The sequence below is a fragment of the Periplaneta americana genome, chromosome 4 (genome assembly GCF_040183065.1).
Source record: "Periplaneta americana isolate PAMFEO1 chromosome 4, P.americana_PAMFEO1_priV1, whole genome shotgun sequence".
NCBI classification, from domain to species: Eukaryota; Metazoa; Arthropoda; class Insecta; order Blattodea; family Blattidae; genus Periplaneta; species Periplaneta americana.
In genome coordinates this window covers 24,887,675-24,911,701 of record NC_091120.1, presented here as the reverse complement: position 1 = coordinate 24,911,701, position 24,027 = coordinate 24,887,675, and the positions used below count along the sequence as shown (strand labels likewise).

The 24,027-nt window shown below is 36.1% G+C and overlaps 1 protein-coding gene and 1 non-coding gene across 3 annotated transcripts in view; one reads left to right on the top strand and one right to left on the bottom strand.

Moving 5' to 3' along the window:
- Nucleotides 1-6,773: 6,773 nt before the first annotated feature.
- LOC138698793 (uncharacterized) overlaps nucleotides 6,774-24,027 on the bottom strand; it is a 45,299-nt gene continuing 28,045 nt past the window's right edge. For both annotated transcript variants that reach the window (XM_069825020.1, XM_069825019.1), the window contains exons 3-6: nucleotides 22,131-22,224; nucleotides 19,348-19,433; nucleotides 8,677-8,830; nucleotides 6,774-7,232 (exon numbers count right to left, since the gene is read on the bottom strand). In XM_069825020.1, coding sequence (XP_069681121.1) covers nucleotides 7,150-7,232; nucleotides 8,677-8,830; nucleotides 19,348-19,433; nucleotides 22,131-22,224 — 417 coding nt within the window. In that variant the 3' untranslated portion in view covers nucleotides 6,774-7,149. The remainder of the gene's footprint in view (nucleotides 7,233-8,676; nucleotides 8,831-19,347; nucleotides 19,434-22,130; nucleotides 22,225-24,027) is intronic.
- TRNAS-ACU (transfer RNA serine (anticodon ACU)) lies at nucleotides 21,815-21,888 on the top strand. Its single transcript has one exon. It is a non-coding gene; the product is annotated as a tRNA-Ser (tRNA).

Sequence of the window (24,027 nt, the reverse complement as noted above, 5' to 3'; positions counted from 1 at the left end):
ATGCAACCTCATTTTCAAAGGAAGCGTCCGCTTTCTGTATCAAGGACCCATCGATAATTCCACAACTCTTGGCAAATTGGTTGCTCTCATGAAGAATTGTGAAATGATTTCGATAAGCTATATGCATCAGCAGTTAAGTGATACTGAGCTCCATCCCCCATCCAGTGTAAGAACACGTCATAATTATTTTGGACCAAATGTTTTATTTCTCATTGTTATGTGCAGCAAATCTCCTATTTTGCTCATTATATTTTCAGCTGCTATTTTGTTAATACGAATTTTTTCCATGAATACGAACTTTCTGAAAATGTAATTTAGATTTATCCTTTCTTTAAAAACCTTTGTCCTGCACAGTTCCCTGTAAACATTACTTTCTCTATTGCTGGTAGTTCATGTATTGTGGGTCCCTATCACCACGGCATGGCACGTCCTCAGGTTGCGGATAGAGGAGACGACCTCCAGATATGGAGGGTAGCTGCGAATATATTGAATAAGCAGTCGTGGACAGCCGATAAGGGGTGGTCCTCCAGCTTGGGGGTTGGGTGAAGGGCTAACAACCCATCACCGTAAAAAAGCAGCTTGTTACGAAACCTAACAATAAGCCTCGGAATGGGACTGATTCTCTGGCACGACCACAGCAAAGGAATAAGGTTGTAAGATTTGGATGATGTGAATATGTTAGGAGAAAATCGACAAACGATTAGGGAAAACGCGGAAATTCTACATGAAGCAAGTAAAGCGAAAGGGTTGGAAGTAAATCCCGAAAAGACTAAGTATATGATTATGTCTCGTGACCAGAATATTGCACGAAATGGAAATATGAAAATTGGAGATTTATCCTTCGAAGAGGTGGAAAAATTCAAATATCTTGGAGCAACAGTAACAAATATAAATGACACTCGGGAGGAAATTGAACACAGAATAAATATGGGAAATGCCTGTTATTATTCGGTTGAGAAGCTTTTGTCATCAAGTCTGCTATCAAAAAATCTGAAAGTTAGAATTTATAAAACAGTTATATTACCGGTTGTTCTGTATGTCTGTGAAACGTAGACTCTCACTTTGAGAGAGGAACAGAGATTAAGGGTGTTTGAGAATAATGTGCTTAGAAAAATATTTGGGGCTAAGAGGGATGAGGTTACAGGAGAATGGAGAAAGTTACACAACGCAGATCTGCACGCATTGTATTCTTCATCTGACATAATTAGGAACATTAAATCCAGATGTTTGAGATGGGCAGGGCATGTAACACGTATGGACGAATCCAGAAATGCATATAGGGTGTTAGTTGGGAGGCCGGAGGGAAAAAGACCTTTGAGGAGGCCGAGACGTAGATGGGAAGGTAATATTAAAATGGATTTGAGGGAGATGGGATATGATGGTAGAGACTGGATTAATCTTACTCAGAATAGGGACCAATGGCGGGCTTATGTGAGGGCGGCAATGAATCTCCAGGTTCCTTAAAAGCCAGTAAGTAAGTACTGCTGCTAGTATTGACTTACTTAAAATAAAGTATTTTCCTCTAAAATCGACATCAATTTCCAATAACCTCAATTACAATATACCCGAACTGTTGGCAACAATAAATTATTTTGAAAGTTATTTGCTTTCGTAATAATGAAACATACTCCCTCTGAATGGTTTTTTTATGCCAAATACTTTTTCTTGAACCTATCCACCTTCAGTTTTTGAGTTTCAACGCGAAAACGCAAGTAACAATGTCAGGACGAACAGTGGGTTTTTCATGTGCGAACAATACACATAGCATCTTGGTATAGCTGCTGCATGTAGAGCTTGAAATGTAGAGGTAATCTCATTTTATCCTGCTGAGAGATCTTGCTGAAATGATAGGGAGACTACATAATTGTAGGCTTCTTATTTTATCAGTAAGTAATACCTTTTGGTCTTTCCTTAGAAACTGTAATTTTTGCGCTCTCTCGAACCAATATTGAAGAGAATGGCGCATATAAATAACTACACCACACCGCCATTAAGTATATGAAAAAGACCCAATCCTACTTCATTAATAACTATAAAAATATTTGATTTTAATAACAAAATTATTATCTTACGCAAGTTTTGTAGTTATATATACTATATAACCGCCACTCAGTAAGATATAATTTAAGATATTCTCTACATCTACTTACATAACCCCAAAATGTTTCACTTTCATATCATCAATATAGCATTAATATGTATAATTAATGCAAAATAGTCACATCAAGGCATTAACTATAAAAATATTTCATTTCCAATGATAATAATGTCATCAAACCACCTCAAATTTTGTAGATTTTAATATCCACTACACAGCTGTACTCAGAAAATTACACACCGCAGAATCAGACCTGTAAATTATTTTAGTAAGTCTTGAAGTTTTTAATAACCAATTGAATTTGAGCTCTAAATATGTCAGCAATCCTGCAGGTCATGGCGTTCGTGTAATAGCCTATTGTTTATTGTAGTGTGTGTTTTGTTTTATATTGAAATGCAATTAGTTCTCAAAACTGACGAAAGATGGATTTTGGAAAACAGGAAAATTATGTAGGAAAACTGACGCTTCACTGGAAGTTACTATTTTTGTGAAAATCCTTGGATGCCAAGCTTCAAAATGACGGATCATTCATTAAAATCCGTTCAGCCGTTTTCCAGTAATTTCCATTACCAGTTCAAATTATATAATAGATGTAGAATCGTCAAAAAATGAATAGACATTTTTCTGTTTCATAAAATGAAATATGTCAGAAAAGGCTTGATAAATTGTAGAATTTTCCCTGTCATGGTAAATGTTTATGAAACAGGAATCTGACAAATTGTCATGACAATTCCAGAAGTTGTCGCGATTATTTCTGACAAGTGAAACAGACACTTCACTATTTGTAGGGTCGTCATTTGTTATTTGTCAGAATGACATATTTTCAATTGTCAAGTTTTATGAAATAGACCTCAGGTTCAGTAATTACTAATTAGTAATTCTACAGTACATTACATTGCATAGATCTAAGTGTACGGTGACTTATGCCCGGCCTATATAATTATGATTTTATGACCATTTATAAATCAGCAATACTTCACGTTAAATAATATACTGCAGTGACACTGTTTTGTTTAGTCGCTCGGTTTTCATTTTCCCGTTGCCCGCCGCTTGGAGTTTACCTGCGTCCAAGCGGCCACCCGGTCTGCCGGCACTGAAACGTTTAGGCCCGGTTTCTTCAACCTTTGTTAAAATCCACCTAACATAGCATTAATTAACTGTAAGTTAAAAGTATAAATTGTTGTTAAAAATATTGCGTTTCTTCAACTTTACATTTCACATTTTAACAGTCTGTTTGTTAACACTCTGTTAGGACCAGAGATTCTAGAATTTAATCGTAACGTGTAACCAAGTATAGGCTCAATTCTGTTTTATGAACTCTGACAGCTGCGATTCTCGCTTATTTCCGTTGTTTGATTCAGAGAGAATAGAAGAAGTCTTTCTATTCTCTCAGGTTTGACTCATGCTTCTTTCCATCGTCTGTATCACAGTAGCATGGAGCGGCGTATTGCCGTGTTGATATTGCTGTTGTGAAATGGAAAACACTGGAACAAAAAGAAATCATGGGGCTAATTTCGCAGTATAAACCAATTATTGAGAATAAATAAACGGATCTAAGTTGAAAGCGAAAAGTGAGGCTTGGCAGAAAATAGCCTATATCCATGTATGAACTTCTGTTCTATCAAATCATTGAAATCATCCGTTCTGTTTATGTATTCATGGATATCATTTCCTAAATAATCAAGGTATGAAAGTTCAGCATCTAACGCACCAGCCATATTGAATACTTCTATGCTAACAGAGAGTTAAATGATTTAACTGCATGAAATTGAGTAGTTAAATTAACATGGGTTTTAACAGCCTGTTAGTACTAACAGTAGTTGAAGAAATGCTTCAATTGTTAAGTTTACAGTTATTGTCGGACCATCGAATCTATGCCCCTTCAGCGCTGTCGACATTCTTGGAAAAGTTAACGCCTCTACTCACCCCATTCCACCCGTTTCTCTCCCACTACATCAAACAGCAGGCCACGAACCTTGCCGAATAGGGATATTGCCAAACTTCCGTCAAACAGTATCATGTCTCTTGAATATTGCTTATAATACTGTAAGGTTAATTGTTACTTATCCATAATTTAATTTAAGTAGGTCTAATGACGCTGATTGACTTATGCAAAATGCTATTACTTGCTTAATAATATTTCTTTCACCACTCCGTGCTACAGTATTCATGTTGAGTTGACAACACTGGACTGCAAGTGCAAATAAACTGTCCCGCAAGAAGGCTCAAAATTGTGAGTAGTGGGGGAGAGAAAGAGAGAGGGATAGAAAAGAGAGAAATAGGAATGCAGGGGGAGAAATGAATTGCCGAGGCTGAAACGGAATTAAGGTTCAGTTCGCATATCTTACGGGGGCACAGATCCGATGGTCCGACTATAAAATGGAATAACATACTGTTATAATTTAACAAAGGTTGAACAAACTGGGTCTCAGTATAGGAATTTGTACTTACCCAGCTCAAAGTAGGTGTTGAAAATATCCCCCACCAACTGCTACACACTGTTGACACCGGTTTATGAAATTTGTACCTGTATTTGTATTTATTTATTTTGCTAATAATTGTAACTAAAATATAATATAAACAGATGAAACTTTAGCTCACTCCTGAAAGAGTAGAACTCGAAATTGTTAATTATTTCAAGTAGTCCTGCTTCACTGATTGACTCTTTAAGCTCATTTATTGTATGCAGGTTTTTTGCATAAACTGTATTTTTAAGTGCCCCCCCCCCTCAGATAGAAATCGCATGGCATTAAATTTTTACTGATAATTCTCCTTCCGAAAATTCGACGCAATTCTCTCATGGATTCTTCGGCAGATAGGACAGAGATTAGAGCACACCCCCACAAAAATATCTTAAGCGTTTGGCGCAAGAAAAGGAGTAAGTTACGAGTCCGCTTGTCAAGCAACAAAATTACTTAAATTAAAGCCATGCAGAATTCCGGTATTTCAAAAGTTAAATGAACAACATCCCAGTAACAGGTATGGATTTTAGAGAAAATAAATTCTGAGGAAATTAATCCGACATTAATTTATTTTTCTGATGAGGCCTACTTTCATTTAAATGGACACGTATCCTCACAAAATCATCGGTATAACAGTCAGGAGAAACTCAATCTTGTACTCGGAAATACCTTTGTATAGTGAAAAAATAGGCGTGTGGTGTGCAATGAAAGGACACAGAATTATTGGGCCTATTTTCACTCAGGGCACAATTACCAGCGAGCGTTATGTGAATGAGATCCTTGACCCATTTTTAGTTGAACTGACGTATGGAGAACGTTCCTCAGTATATTTCCAACAAGACTCCGCCACTGTAAGGAGCCATAGGATGTGATCCAGCAGGCAGTGGAATTGACGAATAAACACTTCTGTGAAAACACCATGGCGTTCTCTGGTACTGTGTGTCCAGCTATAAATTCCTTTATAACAGGGCTTGGAGATTTATCTCAATTCATGGGAAATAAATGTGTATCCTTTGTAGGGCTAATGCTTTTCCTGTACTCAGTGGCGGTTCCTCTATATGAGCACAGGAGCACGTGAACACCTTAAAAACCAACAATAATCATACGTATTACTGTATTAATATTATTACATCTATTACTTTCCAATGTGTAATAACATTCCTACATATTTCGTCTCGAGAGAATGTCTCGTTCGTGTGTCGTGTGTCTTTAAATCTCTATTGGACAGGTTGACAGCAGCTCGCACAATTTTTCTCTAGCAGGGTGGAATAGCCTGAGGCGAGAATATTTTCTGTTTTGTTACAATGGTTACAATAGCTCTGCTCGCACAGGTCTTAACGTGCTAGTGACAGAGAAAGAGAGATGCTCCATCTCCCTTGGGTCTGGCATCCTGTTCCTTTCTCCCTCTTTTCTCGTTTTCTCTCTTTACTCTTTCTTTTAAAAATACCGATACGCACGGGGCTGATTCTGTTGTCTTTTGTTCAGTAAAGTAAGGAAAATACAAGCTGCATTGGTGCAGTATTGAAAGTTGAAACAGTAACACTTGAAGTTTGGAGACGGTCGTGTGTAAAATAGTGAGGGTGTTAAATTAAAAGAGGATTAAAATATTCCTCCGTAACACAATGACAGAAGACCGATTAAGTACATTGGCTAGGTTGGCAGTGGGAAAAAAAAACTTGTTAACAACATTAGAGTTATTGATAAGTTTGCATCTCTCAAAATTAGGCGCATGGGTTTTCTCTACAAATAAATCTAGATCTTCAACAACAGCAGTGAAGGTGAGTCCTATGAATTAATTTTACTCTACTTTTGTTTAATGGTTTTAATTTTGGTTTATATGCGTAGATTTGGTACACGCATATTAGAACTCGTTTATCTCTGACGTGTGATTCAGCTATACGAGAATATATCAGTGTGTTCATTACCAATATACATATATATATATATATATATATATATATATATATATATATATATATATATTGTGAACACCCAACCAAGGAAGGCACGAGCCGCCACTGCCTGTACTGACCGAACGACGATTTTCTATTACAATCACCATAAGATCAGGGAATTCCATAACTTGTTAATGCCCAAGAATCTGAACAAGGTGTCTAGCTTGTAAAAGGATAATGATAATTTTAATGGTAATCCATCGATTCAGTATCAATTACAATATTAGAAGTAAATATGATATTCAGAATTAGGCCTATGCGAATGCAAAATCTAAGAGTCTAACAAATCTGCCTGAAAGAAAGCATAATTCAGTAAATAATACAAATCATGTTGGTGTATCTAGTATGTAATATTACACGATTAATAATTGGACCTTGAATGGATTGATGATGATGATGATGATGATGATGATGACGATGATGATGATGATATCACAAATAGTTATTCAAAAATATTTCTTGAAAGTGAAAATTCGGTAAATACAAAACGAGTTTCATGTAAAACATTTAAATTATAGCAAATACAGTATATTATAATACATGAAGTATTCCGTTTCAAAGAACTACAAAATCAGCACCTTAAACATGATGTCAAAATTTCTCAAACTGCCAACGCTCGACAGATGTGCTGTCTTCATATAGGATGCTTTTGTTCTTCCTCCCGCTTCAATTCTCGGTACAAGCTGTACACCAATAAAATGGAGTATGTCTCGAAAGCTAGAATCAGATAAGTCAAAAAGATATTTTAAAAACAATAACTTAGGGCGTTTTAAAATATCACATTTGTATGGAAGACAGCGAAAAAATTCAGAAGAAAATTTTTTAAGTATTCCACTGACAAGCAAACATTCTCTTGGAGGCAGATAAAAAAAGTTTTTTTTTTTCTCCTACCATATTAATGTCAAAACAAGTGCTTATACAAATTCTGGCCACTCGAACGCAATTACGAGGGCCTTAAAAAATAAGTTTCCCTGAGGTCGTTTACAGAAACAAAACAATTTTGTGAAAAGATTTATTGGAACAGGTACAGCAAATGTTGAGCTATTTTTCAACATATTCTCCACCGATCTGTCATACCGCGGGATCAATTTTTGTATCCCCGTGTCGTAGAAGTCTGCCACCTGGGATCGGAACCAGCGTTTGACAGCCGTCTGCACCTCTCTGTCGATCCCATGACATGACAACTGTCTCAGTTCAGTGAGGAATGTGTTGAAAAATAGCTCAACAGTTGTTGTATCTGTTCCAATAAATTTGTCCCATTAAATTTTGTTTTCTTTCTGTAAACGGCCCCAGGGAAACTTATTTTTTACAGCCCTCGTAATTTCTCTCGAGTGGCCTAAATTTGTACAGGCACTTTTTTTTACATTATTAATATGGTGGAAGAAAAAAATTAACTTTTTTTATCTGCCCCTGAATGAAAATGTTTGCTTGTGAGTTGTGTCCAAAATATAGAACTTGTATGCAGTTCGAGCACACGGTGGAGTACCCAAAAGCCTACTTCTGAACACAATCACATTCAAAGCTTAATTTGGTCTCTCATTTTTAAATCATATAGTATCGAATTGAAAAAATGTACATATTTCATAGTAAAACATGTGATTTAGAGTTCAGCATTTAATATACTGAAGGTAGTTGATTTTAAATAATATTTTTATCTAATACTCTGTAATTTTCATTATATGTACATTTTACATCTTTTACTTATGCTATCTGTATTTATCTATTTCGTTTTTTTATTTTCTATTTATAATTTATATTTATATGTGCCTTTTATTTATGTATGTATTTATATGTTTTTTTTCATATTTCATTTCTATTTATAATTGTATCTTGCATTTATATCTTCTGTTTTACCCATTCTTTCATGTTATTCTCTCCATTTTTTATGTTCTAAGCAACTATTTGTACTGTCTAGGCCTATTCTAATTGGACCTTTGCCCTGTTATAGACATATAAATAAATTAATCCTACACTATGGAGATCAATTAGCAGGACTCATTTGTAGCGTGTTTAGCACGACGCAAGACACGCTGAAAACAGCACGCAAGAAACAAGATAGACGCACATCCCGTTCTGATAGACTCCACTTCCTTGCTGGGAATCGAAACCGGGTCTGCTGGATTTGCAGTCTAAACGCTACCGTTGTTAGTATGCTACTCACCTGAACTTGTAACTGCCCATAAAACTGAGTAGATCGCTAACAAATAATCTTGCGTCCGACTATAAACTACCGTGTCGATAACATTGGATGCTACAAATACGATCATATACAATGCAACGTACACCATCCATGGTAACAGGAACATCGGTTTGTTCTGAAACAAAAGAGATGTCGTATCTTACAAAAATTGGCGCAGATAAAATATGCATGTAGTACTTTCCTGTATATCGAACAGTGAGTTTATCCACATGTTTGATCCGTTGCTTACGAGATTATACAAGCTGGCGCATAGAGCTTGAAAAACGAGTCTGAAGTGGTTCCCTCGTAATGCCAATTCCGCCGCTCGGAGCGCTGTTCTGCCCTATATATTCATAGCAGAACATTTAAAAGACATTGACATTTGGGACATTTAAAGGACTCACCATTGCTTATTAAATGCTTCGTACAATATTTTATGGACAATAGACGTAATTTGCAAACTTCTACTCCTCAATTATATTACAATAAAAGGCTGTCATTATTGATATTAAAACATATTACATATAAACTGAGGGACTGTCTGCTCTGTACTTCAGTTCATACACCAAACATTTCCGGAAATAAATTAACTTGACATCTTACATATACGCACTATAGCCTACCCTTTTCACCTAATATTATTAATATTGTTATTAAATAAGATTTTGCAACTAATTAAGGTACTGCATTATCTTTAATTTCCTTGAATTCATAATTACGCATTTGCAAGAAGGCCTAACTTTTCCCTCTCTTTTTTAAAACAATACGGACGTCACAATAACTGAGAAGTATAATTATTGCGCGATTTTTTCTTGCAGTATTGAAAACATTTCTATAGGCCTACTGATTAATCTATTGAGCATAGTAATAGTAAACGCTGTAGTATTTTAGTGCGTGTACGCCTACTTAGCTCTTGTAAAACGAAATTTTCACTTTCACTTTCAACGGAACACTCACTTATATTCAGTTCTTGTATCTTGCAGTAAATTATCCATTTGTGATCATCTTTCCAATATAACCTCCCATTGAAACGACCACTTAAAATCATGAGCTAGAATTTATTATTTTAAAAACATTTCCACGCACATACTGTTATAATTGTTATGAACCACAATACAAAAGACAACACTGTGAAATTGGATTAATTTACCACGATCAACATCAATACCGGTAGTAAAAATCACATATAGGCCTAGGCTATATTATTTCATTACTTTATGGTATTAATTAGAAGAACAAACTTCAAATAACACTGTAATATGCTTGGCATATTTATAATATTCGTACTCAATCAGTAATGCACAATTAATCGAACTATTTTCACGATGCACAATGCTTTGTAATGGTACCATTCATCATTTCATAGGGCAGAGAGGCGAACCTAGCGGCAGAAATTGTCATGACTCACAGAGACCTACTCTCGATCGTGCTATGCGCCAGCTTGTGTAATCCCGTAAGCAACGGTTTGATCATGCTCTAGCCCAGTGGTCGGCAAAGATTACGTTATATAAAATGCAGCCTGCAATACACAGTAAAGGGGCTGTAGGAGGGAGAGGGTACCCAAACTGCTTAAAATTGAATGAACAAGGGCATAAAGTTGAAGTAAATGCTATTGCTAAGGTTTTCGTAATATATACTACGATCTTTGTGTATAAAAATCCATACTAAATTGTTTCCTGCATAGCAGAAACTTGATCTGGAAGGCCGTGTTTAGTTTATGCTAGAATTCGTAGTATAAACCACTATTTATATGCATAACAAGAAGTATTTACTTCTACTTCTAAGTGTAAACTAAGAAAAATCGTAGTCTGCCGTGTTTGAGACCTTGTTAGCTCACCATAAGCATTTGTACGGTTTAATATGACAGAATTTATGCGAAATCGCGCTAGAAAATCCTACAAGGAAAGACGAAATCCATCAGAACGTGATTATAAGAAGTTATAGAGGTTCTGCAAATAAAAAATGTTATGTGATCAATTTTTGTAATGGACTACTCAAATGTTGATTTAGAGATAACTGGAATTCTATCTGTCAGTTGAATTTTGTTACTGTTATTTAAAATAATATATTTTTAGCAAAATGATTCTATGATGTATTTGTAATACATTTAATTTACGTGAAAAAACTCCGTGTGCGTACAATATTTTAGGTTACATGTAAATTCAATGACTAACATTTTGGGCCTGTCTGATTTATGTCTGATTTTTACTTTACTTGTTATTTATTTTCTTCATAATTTGCTTCATCCATTCTTTTCTTGCCGTAAACTTCAACTTTCGTAGCCTAGATGGCTTTTTTCTTTAACACTCCTTGCGGAAGGAGTCTGCGACTTGTTTAATAATGTTGGATATTTTTCTAGTAGATTAACAGGCAGCAGTTGTTCTCATGCTCTCTCTTCTACACTTCCCACTTCCTCGTAATTGTCCTTTTTCTTGTTATACTAACCAGATTTTGAGGACAACAATCAATTTTCCAGCAAGAAATTAACTTAAATGCATGGAAGTACTGTCGATAACCGATACAATCGAATACTCTTGATAGTTTATACTATCGCCGCGTAGTACATACTTCGTAGTAGTAGTATCAGGTTTATGCATACAAAACGAAGTATATACTTCTACTTCAAGTATCTTCTACAATCGAAGCATAAGGTAATGCTACAACTTTATGCATAACACCCATTGCCTTACCCCTCCGTCCTGTGTGTGTATTAAGCTGTTGATTCTCGAATCACGAAACGCCGACCACTGCGGGAACATTAACGCCCATTTAGATTTCCATTCTCTGCATTTAATAGGGCTATTTTATGAGAAACGAGGAAGCAATTTACTGTTGTTTATATTGTACTCGACATAGCAATAACCGTAGGTAGGCTATGTTATTTATAAATACTATTTCGTACTCAGTTCTATTAACACAAATTTCGTCTTCAATACCTTCTTCCTCTCGGTAAGGACAGAAGCGCCAGGCCCAATCCGAGACAAAATTCAAAAACATTTTTATGCAAAAATTAATATGCAAAATTGTTTTTAAAGTGTGTGCAAGTTTTAGCTGTAATTTTATTAACCTTCCAGAGAGTTTTTTTTAAATTATTGATTACTTATTTACATTTTAAAATAAATGCCTACAATTGTTTTTCTTAGATTATATAACGAAATATAATTATTACTACTTAGTAGTAGTAGCAGTAGCAGTAGCAGTAGCAGTAGTAGTAGCAGCAGCAGCAGTATTGGTGATAATTTCATACGAACTTCTCTCAGCCAATGAACAAGCTTACTGATAATCAACTGACTAATCAGAATCATATTACATTAATAGTCAAAAGCATGGTATTAAAAACTGATGTATATTTTACCCTATCTACGTTCATTTGTTTCATTTCAAGAAGCTTTTTATTTCTCTCATCTCTGCTTTCGACTCGATTATTGCTCTCGAAGTTATTAGCGGTTAGTACGAAGCGCTAAGCAAACAAGGCAAGATGTATGGCGAAGTGCATCAACATTGATTAAAAACGCAGTAATCATAGATTACGAAATTATGGTTAAACAGTAGCCGTGGTTAAAATGTAATTTATGTGCACCATTCATAATCACCGATTACTAAAACATGGCTAGCTGACACTTCATTTAACCAGAGTAAAGTCTATGATGGTACATTGTTTCTACAAAATGACTAAAGGAAAGCATCCATACCGCTGCAAAGATAATAGTCAACGTCTAAAAACGACTGCGCTCACTATGTTCTACATCGAAATGAACGTATCCTACATTTTCGCGTTGCATTTGTTTGCCTTTGGGCGCTGTTATATTTGTGAGTTCCATTTCTTTGTTTTTCAGTACTTTTAGGTTAAAATCGTACAAAATGGAAAATTGAATCCAAAAATGATTATATCCCAATGTTAGGTTGAAGTATCGATAGACTTAATTACTAGATTTAAATGTAGGCCTATTATATAAAAAAGATGGAATATCCATAAAGGAAAAGGATGCAGAAAATTGGTAGGAATGTGTGTACGATCTTTGACTACACCAGGGAATTGTGCATTATCCTAAGATCCATCCATAACCTCTCTTTGTTCAGCCAGTGACATAGAGAAAGAGATACTGGTATTCGAGTATTCCCTCTTAAAATACAGAAAATAATAGTTACATAGAATCGTAATATAAATAGCCGATCCGTAGGAGAAATATGATTGTTCTTGTGTTATTTCAATTGATCCATTTGTAGATTTTGATAAACGAAATCCCTCCTGAAATTTTCTGTCACCTAATTGCTCGCAAGAATTCTCTCTTTCCACTAAAGAACCTTCACGCTCATGCTCTATCCAAGTAATTCAAGTACTGCACAATAATAATCGTCTTCGAAATAATCACCTGTGGTTATGGCCGCCATTTTGCTTTACTTGCTCTACTAATCGCTGGTTATCTCCTTTAACCGCTCATATTTGGCCGGTTAGAGATTACTGTGGTTAACTTCCTATCTAAGTCGTAACCGAGGTCGATCCACCGTAAAAATGCTTAATCGGGGATTAGGTCACAATTTTAACCGATGGTTACACTAACCGACGTTGATGCACGTGGGCAGTAGATGTGTAAATTCTAAATTATAAAATATGTTTTATTTAACAACGCTCGCAATTGCCGAGGTTATATCAGCGTCGTCGGTGTGACGGAATTTTTCCAGTAAACCCACTGACATGAGCATGTCGCATTTAAGCACACTTAAGCCATCTACCTGGACCGGGATAGACTCCGCAACCTTGGGCACAGAAGACCAGCACTCGACCGACTGCGCCACCCAGGCCGACGATGTAGATATGAATATATAGAAAGAATCAACTGAACTATAGAGAATTTAACATCAACGAACACTAAAATAAATAAATTAGGGTAAAAGCTTCAGTGTACGGATTGCTTACTTACTCACTTACTTATGGCTTTTAAGGAACCCGGAGGTTCATTGCCGCTCACACATATGCCCGCCATCGGTCCCTATTCTGAAAAAGATTAATCCAGTCTTTGCAATCATATCCCACCTCCCTCAAATCCATTTTAATATTATCCTCCCATCTACGTCTCGGCCTCCCCAAAGGTCTTTTTCCTTCCGGTCTTCCAACTAACACTCTATGTGCATTTATGGATTCGCCCATACGTGCTACATGCCCTGCCCATCTCAAACGTCTAGATTTAATGTTCTTAATTATGTCAGGTGAAGAATACAATGCGTGTAATTCTGCGTTATATAACTTTCTTCATTCTCCTGTAACTTCATCCCTCTAAGCCCCAAATATTTTCCTAAGAACCTTATTCTCAAACACCTTCAATCTCTGTTTCTCTCTCGAAGTGATAATCCAAGTTTCACAACCATACAGAACAACCGGTAATATAACTGTTTTATAAATTCTAACTTTCAGATTTTTTGACAGCAGACTAGATGACAAAGTTTCTCAACCGAATAATAACAGGCATTTGCTATATTTATTCTGCGTTTAATTTCCTCCCGAGTGCCATTTATATTTGTTACTGTTGCTCCCAGATATTTGAATTTTTCCACCTCTTCGAAGGATAGATCTCCAATTTTTATGTTTCCATTTCGTACAATATTCTGGTCATGAGACATAATCATATAGACTACTTTGTCTTTTCAGGATTTCTTCCAAACCTATCACTTTGTTTGCTTCAAGTAAAATTCCCGTGTTTTCCCTAATCGTTTGTGGATTTTCTCCTAGCATATTCACGTCATCCGCATAGACAAGAAGCTGATTTAACTCGTTCAATTGCAAATCCTGTCGGTTATCCTGAACTTTTCTAATGGCATATTCTAAAGCAAAGTTAAAAAGTAAAGGCGATAGTGCACCCCCTTGCTTTAGCCCGCAGTGAATTGGAAAAGCATGGGATAGAAACTGGCCTTTACGGACTTTTCTGTAAGTTTGACAATAAAGTGTTTTGATATGAATGACTTCATGTGTTCAATCATGAATTTCGTATCTCCAGGAGGCTGGTATGTATTTATAATCTCTGCTTTCAGAGGAAAAATATTTGAATGTACTCATGCAGTACGATCCAAATGTTCGCGATAAAATCTAATGTAGCTTTTAAGTCTGTTGTCTCAAAATAATTATGACAAGAAAGATTTTTTGTTAAGCTCTATTGAATTACCGGTAAACTGTCACCACTTGCGATATTACTGTCGATAGTAGTAGTGATGGTAGTGTTGGTATTAGTAGTAGTAGTAGTAGTAGTAGTAGTAGTAGTAGTAGTAGTAGTAGTAGTAGTAGAGTAGTAGTAGTAGTAGTAGTAGTGGTATTTTATTTAACGACGCTTTCAACTACACAGGTTATTCAGCATCGAAATTGAAATTGAGGAAAAAGTGTTCGATAATTTTGATAGACTTGCTAAGGATTTCATCGCCCTCGATCGGATATGAACCTGGTCCCTCGGATCCAATGGCTAGTTTAATAACGGCTAGTCACCGAGGTCAGCGAATCGTGTGTGGCCTCGTCTGTAAGAACCAGTGACATTTCAACTGGGGAAATATTTTAGGTAAAAAACATTTTGCGGGGTAGACGTCAGGGCACAAAGTTCAAGGCATAGAGAAGTCATGTAATAGGCTATAGATACAGATCAGATATTTTTCGAACTACGATGGATTGGATTAATTATAATGTATTTACAGTGCTTCTTATCTGTGTTCAGCTTAAATGTCTGATAGGTAAGATAAACAACAGCTTTACGCCAATGTGGGCAATTACATGGATATAATTTGTACTTTACTTCATTAGGTACTGATTAATACAGGGAAAGTAGTATCAACTGTAATACTGAAGCAGTTCGAAATACGAGTAATTCATAACCAAAGAGGAAGATCACAATAGTTCGGAATATGTTTACAATGAAACTATTAATGTTACAAGAATATAAGGTGATTCAAAAAGCATAACCCTTGCTTTAGGAATCAATTCTATAGATCAGACCTGCACAAACAGCGCTCAACGAGCGCGCGAGCGCTCCTTCGGAGCGGGAGGGCCGTGTTTACAGCTCGCCGAAACGGAGAGGAAGATACGTCAGAATGACATAGACTTGCTACAGGTAGAGGAGAGGGAAACGACCACTCGGTTATCTAGTGGAGTGCAGTGTGTAGGCCTATTCTCAGTAACTGTTACACGTTGCTTACCTACTACTACAGTACAGTATGAAGGAATCTAAAAGACGGAACATAACATTTAACATTTAACGATTTACAGCTCCAACTTATTGATCTTCAATGTGACCTAAGGGCTAAAGATCGTTTGAATAATACTACTAGCCTGGTTGAGTTTTACAAGACTAAACATTAGCAATAATATCCACAACTACACAGGCTGACTGTGAAAATGATTGCTATATTTGGCTCAACATTTATATTTGTGAGCAACTGTTTTCTATAATCAACTTTAATAAAGGCAGACATCGAACATCTGTAACTGATGTTTCATTACGATCAGTAGGCTACTGTTCCTTTCAGCTAGCAATAGTAATAAAACCTCGTTTTGATGTACAGATAAATAAAAATATAACAAAATGATATTGTACATTTAAGTACCTACAAAATTTCTATTATTTCTGTAAAATAAATATTTCTTTATTAATTAATAATAGTCCAAGATAGTTTTGCAAACACTGAACGGGAATTCGTTTCATAAACACTCGTAATAATACTTCCTTTTGTGTATATTTTGTACGAGATCACCCCTTCTTCCAGTCCACCCTTATACAGAGCGCAGCTAATATCTGCATTCCGCTCATGAGCTGTGAGCCGGCTCTGAGAGAGCAAACCTTGTGCAGGCCTGCTGTAGATCATTTTGAGCAAAGAACATCGCATGAAGATGGGTCCAATCGTCATTAGTTTATTACTTATTTGTACAAGTCCGTACGTGTCGTTCTGCGAACCAGGCTTGTAACTTGTTTATGTTTTAATACAAACAGTGAGCCTGGATTAAGGAGAGTGGGGTTCTGTTGTGATGTGAAGTACGGGAAAAGGAGCGCAAAATGTCAGATCTGGTGATATCAGCTGTCGATGACTTGGCCTAATATTCGCATTCCGTAATCTTATTTAGTGAAGAACTGTTTTCAGAACATAGGATGCAATTTGACTACTACGAACAATCGGCGAAAGATACCTAGAGAAGAATAAATAAGTGTACATATAGTATTTTTGGACTTAGAAATGGCGTTTGACAGACTGGATTGAAACAAACTGATGAATATCCTGAAGAAAGTAAGTGTGGATTGGAAAGACAGGAGATTGTTCAGTAACTTATATTTATCGTCGTTGTTCCTGCAATTATTCCTATGTGCAAAATATAAAATTTTTCAGTAGGAAGAAAATAGTAATATACGTTACAAGAGCGGTATGTTGACGTTTTCATGTTCGAGGAAAAGATCGAAAAAGCGAATCGTAGTTGAGCTTTTTAATTTCCGAGAACATGAAAACAAACATACCGCTCGTGTATCGTACATTATTTTGTGCGAAGATCGTTTATTACATACCTGAAAGACGAATTTCTAATTAGTTGCAATGAAATCTCCATGTTGGTTTCTGTTTAATGACGGCAACTTCGGAAAACCAAAATATATTTCTTCAACATTGTTGCTATAAAATGTTTTCTGTGTTTACTATACTCCAGCAGGCCGTGATATACGTCTGTCTTTTTTCCCCCAGTCTATAAATGCGAACTTAAAATAAACGGTAAGGTTATGTAATGATTTATTTTTCATTTTAATATTTCAACAATATTATTTATATAACATATTGCAGTAATAACATCGGCATCTGGACCTTGTTGATTTTTTCACGGCTTCCTTAATGTTACTTGTATCAGGAATGCAATAAGTTTCGTGGAGTAGTAGACTTTACTTAATTTTTGCAAATATTTAAAAACAATAATTAACATTACAATTCAGGTGAAATTGCAGTGGTAAGTTTCCAATTTATAATTATTATTATGTTAAACGTCTCTAAAAATAATATGTTAAAAGTCTAAAGCAGTAAAATGAATATCGCGCTTAAGCGGTAAGAAAAGGGAAATTGTTGTGTGTGTTACGTTGGGAATACTGAATGTGGTATTTCACACTTACCGCGTATTGGTTCTGTGCGGAAAACAAGCAAATACGCACGATCTCGCACAAAATACATTTTTTCATCCTATAGCAGTCGTACATAGGACACTGTGAATTCTTACATTTTCGAAACAAAAAAATATAATTAGCCTACATATAGGAGATTTTATTATTTGCTGTATCACTATTTAAGTTATTTAATAGAGCAAAAATCTTAAAATCGATAAATATGTCACATAGGAGTTATTTCAGGAACAACGACGATATGAAACAACGTGTCAAAGTCAGGACAGGAGAAGAAATGTCTCAAGGAAGAGAAATAGGGAGAGGAGTACGACAAGGATGTCCTTTATCATCTACCCTGTTCAGCATCTACTTGGAGGATTTGGTGAAGAACTGTTTTCAGAACATGGGAGGGGTAAAAGTAGGAGAAAGAAGAATAAAGTGTGTAACATTTGCTGTTATGGCATTGATAGCAGAAGAGGAGACAATACTAAGAGATATGCCACAGGCGCTAAACGACGGCTGTAAGCAGTATGAGATGAAAATAAATGCAAACAAGACAAAGACCATGGTTGTCGCAAGAAAAATAAATAAGGTAAAGTTGCGAATTCTAAATGAGGCAGTAGAGCAAGTGGACAGCTTCAACTACTTGGGGTGTACTATAAGCAGTAACATGAGCTGCTGCCAGGAAGTCAAAAAGGAGGATAGCAATGGCAAAGGAAGCTTTTAATAGAAAAAGGAGCATCTTCTGCGGACCTCTGGAAAAAAAAAACTAAGGAAGAGACTAGTGAAGTGCTTTGTGACCATAACAATCGTTCCTTTACGTTAAGTGGGGAACCAATTTCTGTTACAAAAATGCAATTGAAAAGACTGGAGACAACTGACTAAACATTTTAGTCTGTCCCTTTAAGTAAATGAAAACAAAACAATAAATGCTTATTTTTTTAAGCATGATTGGGTTTTGAAGATAAATAATATTTATGTACGCGCTACTTGACGGACTGCGAGCAGTCAGACATAAACTTGACAAGTGATGATATCTTGTTGACTCATTCTATTAACATCGGTTTTTTCAGCATAAAGTAGAATCTATTTAGATGATTTCATACATTGCAACTACCCACCATCTCTTCAAGAAAAAAAAAGTTTATCGCTGATCAATTTTCTACTTCAAAAACAAATTTTCCCACACTACAGTAGTATAAAACAAACCTAAATTAAGAAGTCTTACATTTGTTACATTGCGGCGACTCAAACGTCTTAGAAATCTGCAAACAATACTCTTCAACATGCTTTTTTTTCTTATTAGAATCTGACTACTACTTTTTTTAGATATTATTTTAAAACATGCGAAAATATTCTGCTTCATTGAAAGTCTACGTAAGTAACGCCTTCTTCAGTTATTGGTTGACAGTTAGGAAGGAGAATGTTAATAGTATATTGTATCACTCTTTAAAAGATTGACGCATGCGCAGACCAACGGAGTTTTCTAAGTTGTTCCCCTATAGCTCTGATGATTACCAATAAATGTATTTCGTTATAAAAGCCTCACCTTCATCAAACTGTGAATCAGCAGGCCACTCATCAACGTCAGCAGCGAGCCCATCGCAGCAACAACGATGCTCACGGTCTTGATAGCTGCACAGAAGTGAACGTCGCATATCATACACAAGACCACTGAAGTCCACCTGTTGTTTTGAAATAAATGTCATCTACCGGACGTAGCATGATGCCTTGCACTGATAACTAAACTAAAAATTAATTACAGATATATTCATAGTGCAAAATCGCGGGCAACTATAATTCTACAATGCGCTCGAAAAGTCTCTCCGCAGTGCTTGTGTAGCCAAGAATCCACTAAGCAGAGAATTCAAGTGTATTTGGTACACAATTAAAGTGGCAGCACTGGCCGCTAAGCATATATTACAACAAGAAATTGTCATCAGAAATGAATATTGTCAAACCGGAATGAATTGAGGAGTACCAACTTTCTACAGGGTTGTATTCTAGGGTTACTGGAACTAATAGAGCTGCGGAAGGACTTTTCGATCGCACTGTATTATACGCGTAAATAGGGACGCCCTTTCATCCATAGCTGATTGATTCAAGACATTTTAAGGCATTTTGCTACAAGTTTATTTAAACATCAACCATTAAGGGAGGATGTCACCAACATCTTACATATCCACTAATTGTAATTCAACTTAAATACCAAAGTTAAATCATATTTAATTCGTTTGCACTTCACCAAACTAATACACATTTAAGATAAAGAAAATTAATTTAATTCCCAATCAAGTCATCACGGCTTACTGAATCATAGCAAAATCATAATTCCGAAGGCCATGTGCCCTGCCAATGTAAGAATTGGCTTTTATAGTGACTTCACTTGTTATATTACAACAATAAATTGTCATCAGAAATGGAGGTGAAGAAGAGAGCGAGGAGTAATAATTTTTCAGAAACTTAAAAACATTTATTACCGGAGGTAATCTGAAAATGTATAAAAATCATCGAATACAATATGAAAGCAGATATAAGGATATATGCAAGCAAAATGGAAATACGATGGATTTGCGCTATTGTAATGTCTACTTCGAATGAGGAGCTTATTTCCAAAAGACCCTTGTCCATTCCCATAAATTTGTGGTAAATCATTAAAAAAAAAAAACGCTTTAGGTCTAAAATTCCGTACCTGCTAGGCAAGAGACATTATGAAACCGAAGAGATCTGGTGCATTTAGAGTTAAATGGGAGCTTGAGAGTCTTTGATTCCAAAACTGGAATTAAACTAATAAGCGAAGGGTCCGGGATCGATACCCGGCCCCGGAACATTTTTTCCTTGAAATTATTCAAACCTGCTTTACAGGGAGCTACTACCTGAAAGCCAGATTTGCATAAACTAATATTTTGTTGCAAATTTTACTATGGACAAGATCAGTTTGATTCCAATAGTCACTTTCAACGCAATATTTTAGTGATTTAGAAGGCGTTCTGAATCTGAATCATGACAGTTGTATGAAGGGTTATATTTGAAGAATGCATAGACACAGGAAGCTCATTTCCGTTATCAGGTGGACAAGACACGTTTTGAAAGTGAGCTCCTCATAAAATATAATGGCGTAAATACATTAATTTGATAATATATGGAAATAGTATATATTCGATTGTTATTCTAATATAGCCAACTTAGTAAAAATAATTCATTTTTATTTATGTCAATAATACGCAATGTCACTGCTTTCTCCAAACTTTTTCTTTATTCATTATAGCTTTTTACGCAGTTTTTTTTTCCCCTGGACCTTGTAGTGTTTAAATACCCGCCATGGTGACATGTAGGCCTAAATTACCAAACTTTGGTTCTCAATTATTCAAACAATAGGTACCTATCGATAATAATTTCATTTATCGAACTGCTACTTCCGTTGACCATTTTTTAGGAGGTACATTAATTGGCGGTATTTGAATAATGCATCTGTTCCATAAATAAATATATCATTTAAATAATTAAATATGAAATAACCTTCCCATGTTGGAAATTCTAAATCACCTTCTATACCTTTCAAAATATCCAATGCTGATATTTTGCTTAGGCTAAACAGTCTTTTCAAATCTTTCTCTTTGTAGGTAATTAAAATAATTTTCTCTTTTCTGGGGTAGCTCAGACGGTAGAGCATTCTTGCGCTAAGCGACGGGTCCCGGGATCATCATTTTCAAATATCAAGTCCATCTTTGTACTCTCCATGATGATAATTATTGTCGTTAATGCAGGATTAATCATTTAAATGCCCAAATATTGACCAATTAACTTAAATGTAGTTTAATGAGAGCTTAAAGCCCAATTTGCACTGGTGAAATGCATTGTCTCTTTAAGCATCAATTAAAAAGACTTTAAGTAACCATTAAAGTTAAATAAAATGTTTGGTAAGTGTGCACTCAAAGTTTGGTTTCTGGCGTCTTGTCAGCCCATTTGAGTTGTGTGGATATAAAGGGAAGAATTGTGACCGTGTCGTGTATGGTTCCTGGGGTAGCTCAGTCGGTAGAGCATTCGTGCACTAAGCGAAGGGTCCCGGGATCGATACCCGGCCCCGGAACAATTTTTCCTTTGAAATTATTCAAGCCTGCTTCACAGGGAGCTTCTACCTGAAAGCCAGATTTGCCTAACTGTATTTCTCTACATCACAGTTAACACTGACTCAGATGGTAAGAACATTTTTACCAAAGCAATGTCAATTAGGTATTGAGCGATTTTCTCAACTTACTTGCATTATCATAGTTCTTTAATATTTTTAACAAGAACGAAGGCACACGTTGAAGAGCCAACATTGCTACGTACTTTTTATTGCGTCTCGAAAACTTTCGACTTCGGGGTCAGGATCAAGGGCTTCTGTCGTGATGATGCTCGTTAAAACGCTGGCAACTCCACCTACCTGAACAATACAGAGAAATTCGACATAATCTACTAGTATCTAAAGCAATAGATTTCAGAAGATATACAAATATCAACTAACTCCGCCAAAGCCGGTTCCAAGCCTGATTAAAAAAAAGGAGGGGGAAAGGAGACTACTTCGTGAAAAGTCCTAGGCTCAGCTCTCCCAGATATCAGTACCTGGGCTACTTGGACGAGCAATGGGGGTTCGTTTGCTGTAATGAAAGCGACCTCTCTCGAGGAGGGATATTACGATATCAAATTTCTGGTCCCTCAAGCTGGGAGTTGACGCATGAGGACACTGTAGATGAAATCTTAGGAAAGTGTACTAAAATATAATAGACAAATGTGAAAGTGAACTCGTCTTGATAAGAAGGAAAGAACAAGTATATTAGTTGCGATGATGTTATGAAGGCAACTGACAAGGCTATATTAGGTATTAGGTCTTTTTTTTTTTTCGTTGTTGGTAACTCTATAGCATCTATTAGATGCTTTATGGTTGTGCTAACAGATGGAGATACTTGTCAACAATGTGACACTGAAACGTGTGTTCAGGTTACTGAACAGCGACAGTTCTGTTGTATTTTATATTTTGATTAATGGTTAATTAATATTAACCCGGCACACTCACAATCACACCCACGTTCATACAAATTTCCAGACTCTAGACATCCAGGCAATTTTTCTTCTTCAAGAAAAATTCACAGAGAGCCGAGCCCGGGAATCGAGTCCGGGACCTCCGGATCTGCAAGCCAGCATGCTGACCAACAGACCACGGGGGCAGACTATTAAGTCTTATTATAGGTCATTCGTTATCTCGTGAAACTAAAAGCAAGCGTGCACCGTAGCTCACAGTAAGAACCTTATGGTGGGGGTAAATCAGGCAGCTATACTTCGTTCCGTAATGTCTGACAGGAGAAGTAAACATTGCTGGCAGAGGAGGAGAGAAGTATAATTGTTATTGACCCAATGGCAGAGGTCTCATTCCACGCTTTACTTGAAGCTGGGCAGTCTGAAGCGTTCTAACCCCGCCTATACTAAATTAACAATTAATTAAGATGTACAGGCACAGAAAACGATCTATATTCTGTAGCTTGAATTTGTGCAAGACCAATACGGGCAGCGCCTGGTTCACAAGACGAGGGAAAGGATATTTATTTTGCATCTAATTTACCCCTTGAATACATCTTGTTGTAGATTAGTTGTAACACTTTGGCTCGGTTTCTTCAACCTTGGTTAAAATGCACCTAAAATAGCGTTAATTAACTGTAAGTTAAAAGTATGAAATGCTGTTAAAAATATTGCGTTTCTTCAACTTCACATTTCACATTTTAACATTCTGTTTGTTAACTCTTTTTTAGGACAAGAGATTCTAGAGTTTAACCACAACCTGTAACCAAGTATAGGCTCAATTCTGTTTTCTGAACTCTGATAATTGCGATTCTCGCTTTTTTCCGTTGTTTAATTCAGAGAGAATAGAAGTCTTTCTAGCCTCTCAGGTTTAATTTACCCGGTATGCTTCTGTCCATCATTTATATCACAGTAGAGTGGAGTGGCGTATTGCTGTTGTGAAATAGAAAACACTGGAACAAAAAAAAATCGTGGGACTAATTTTTCTTCGTTCGAGAGAAGCCTTCTGCTGAAAATAATTTAGCAGTATAAACCAATTATTGAAAACAAACAAACGGATCTATGTTGAAAGCGAAAAGTGAGGCTTGGCAGAAAATAGCCTATACCTTTATATGAACTTCTGTCCTGTCAAATCAGAGAAATCATCCGCTCTGCTTATGTATTCATGAATATC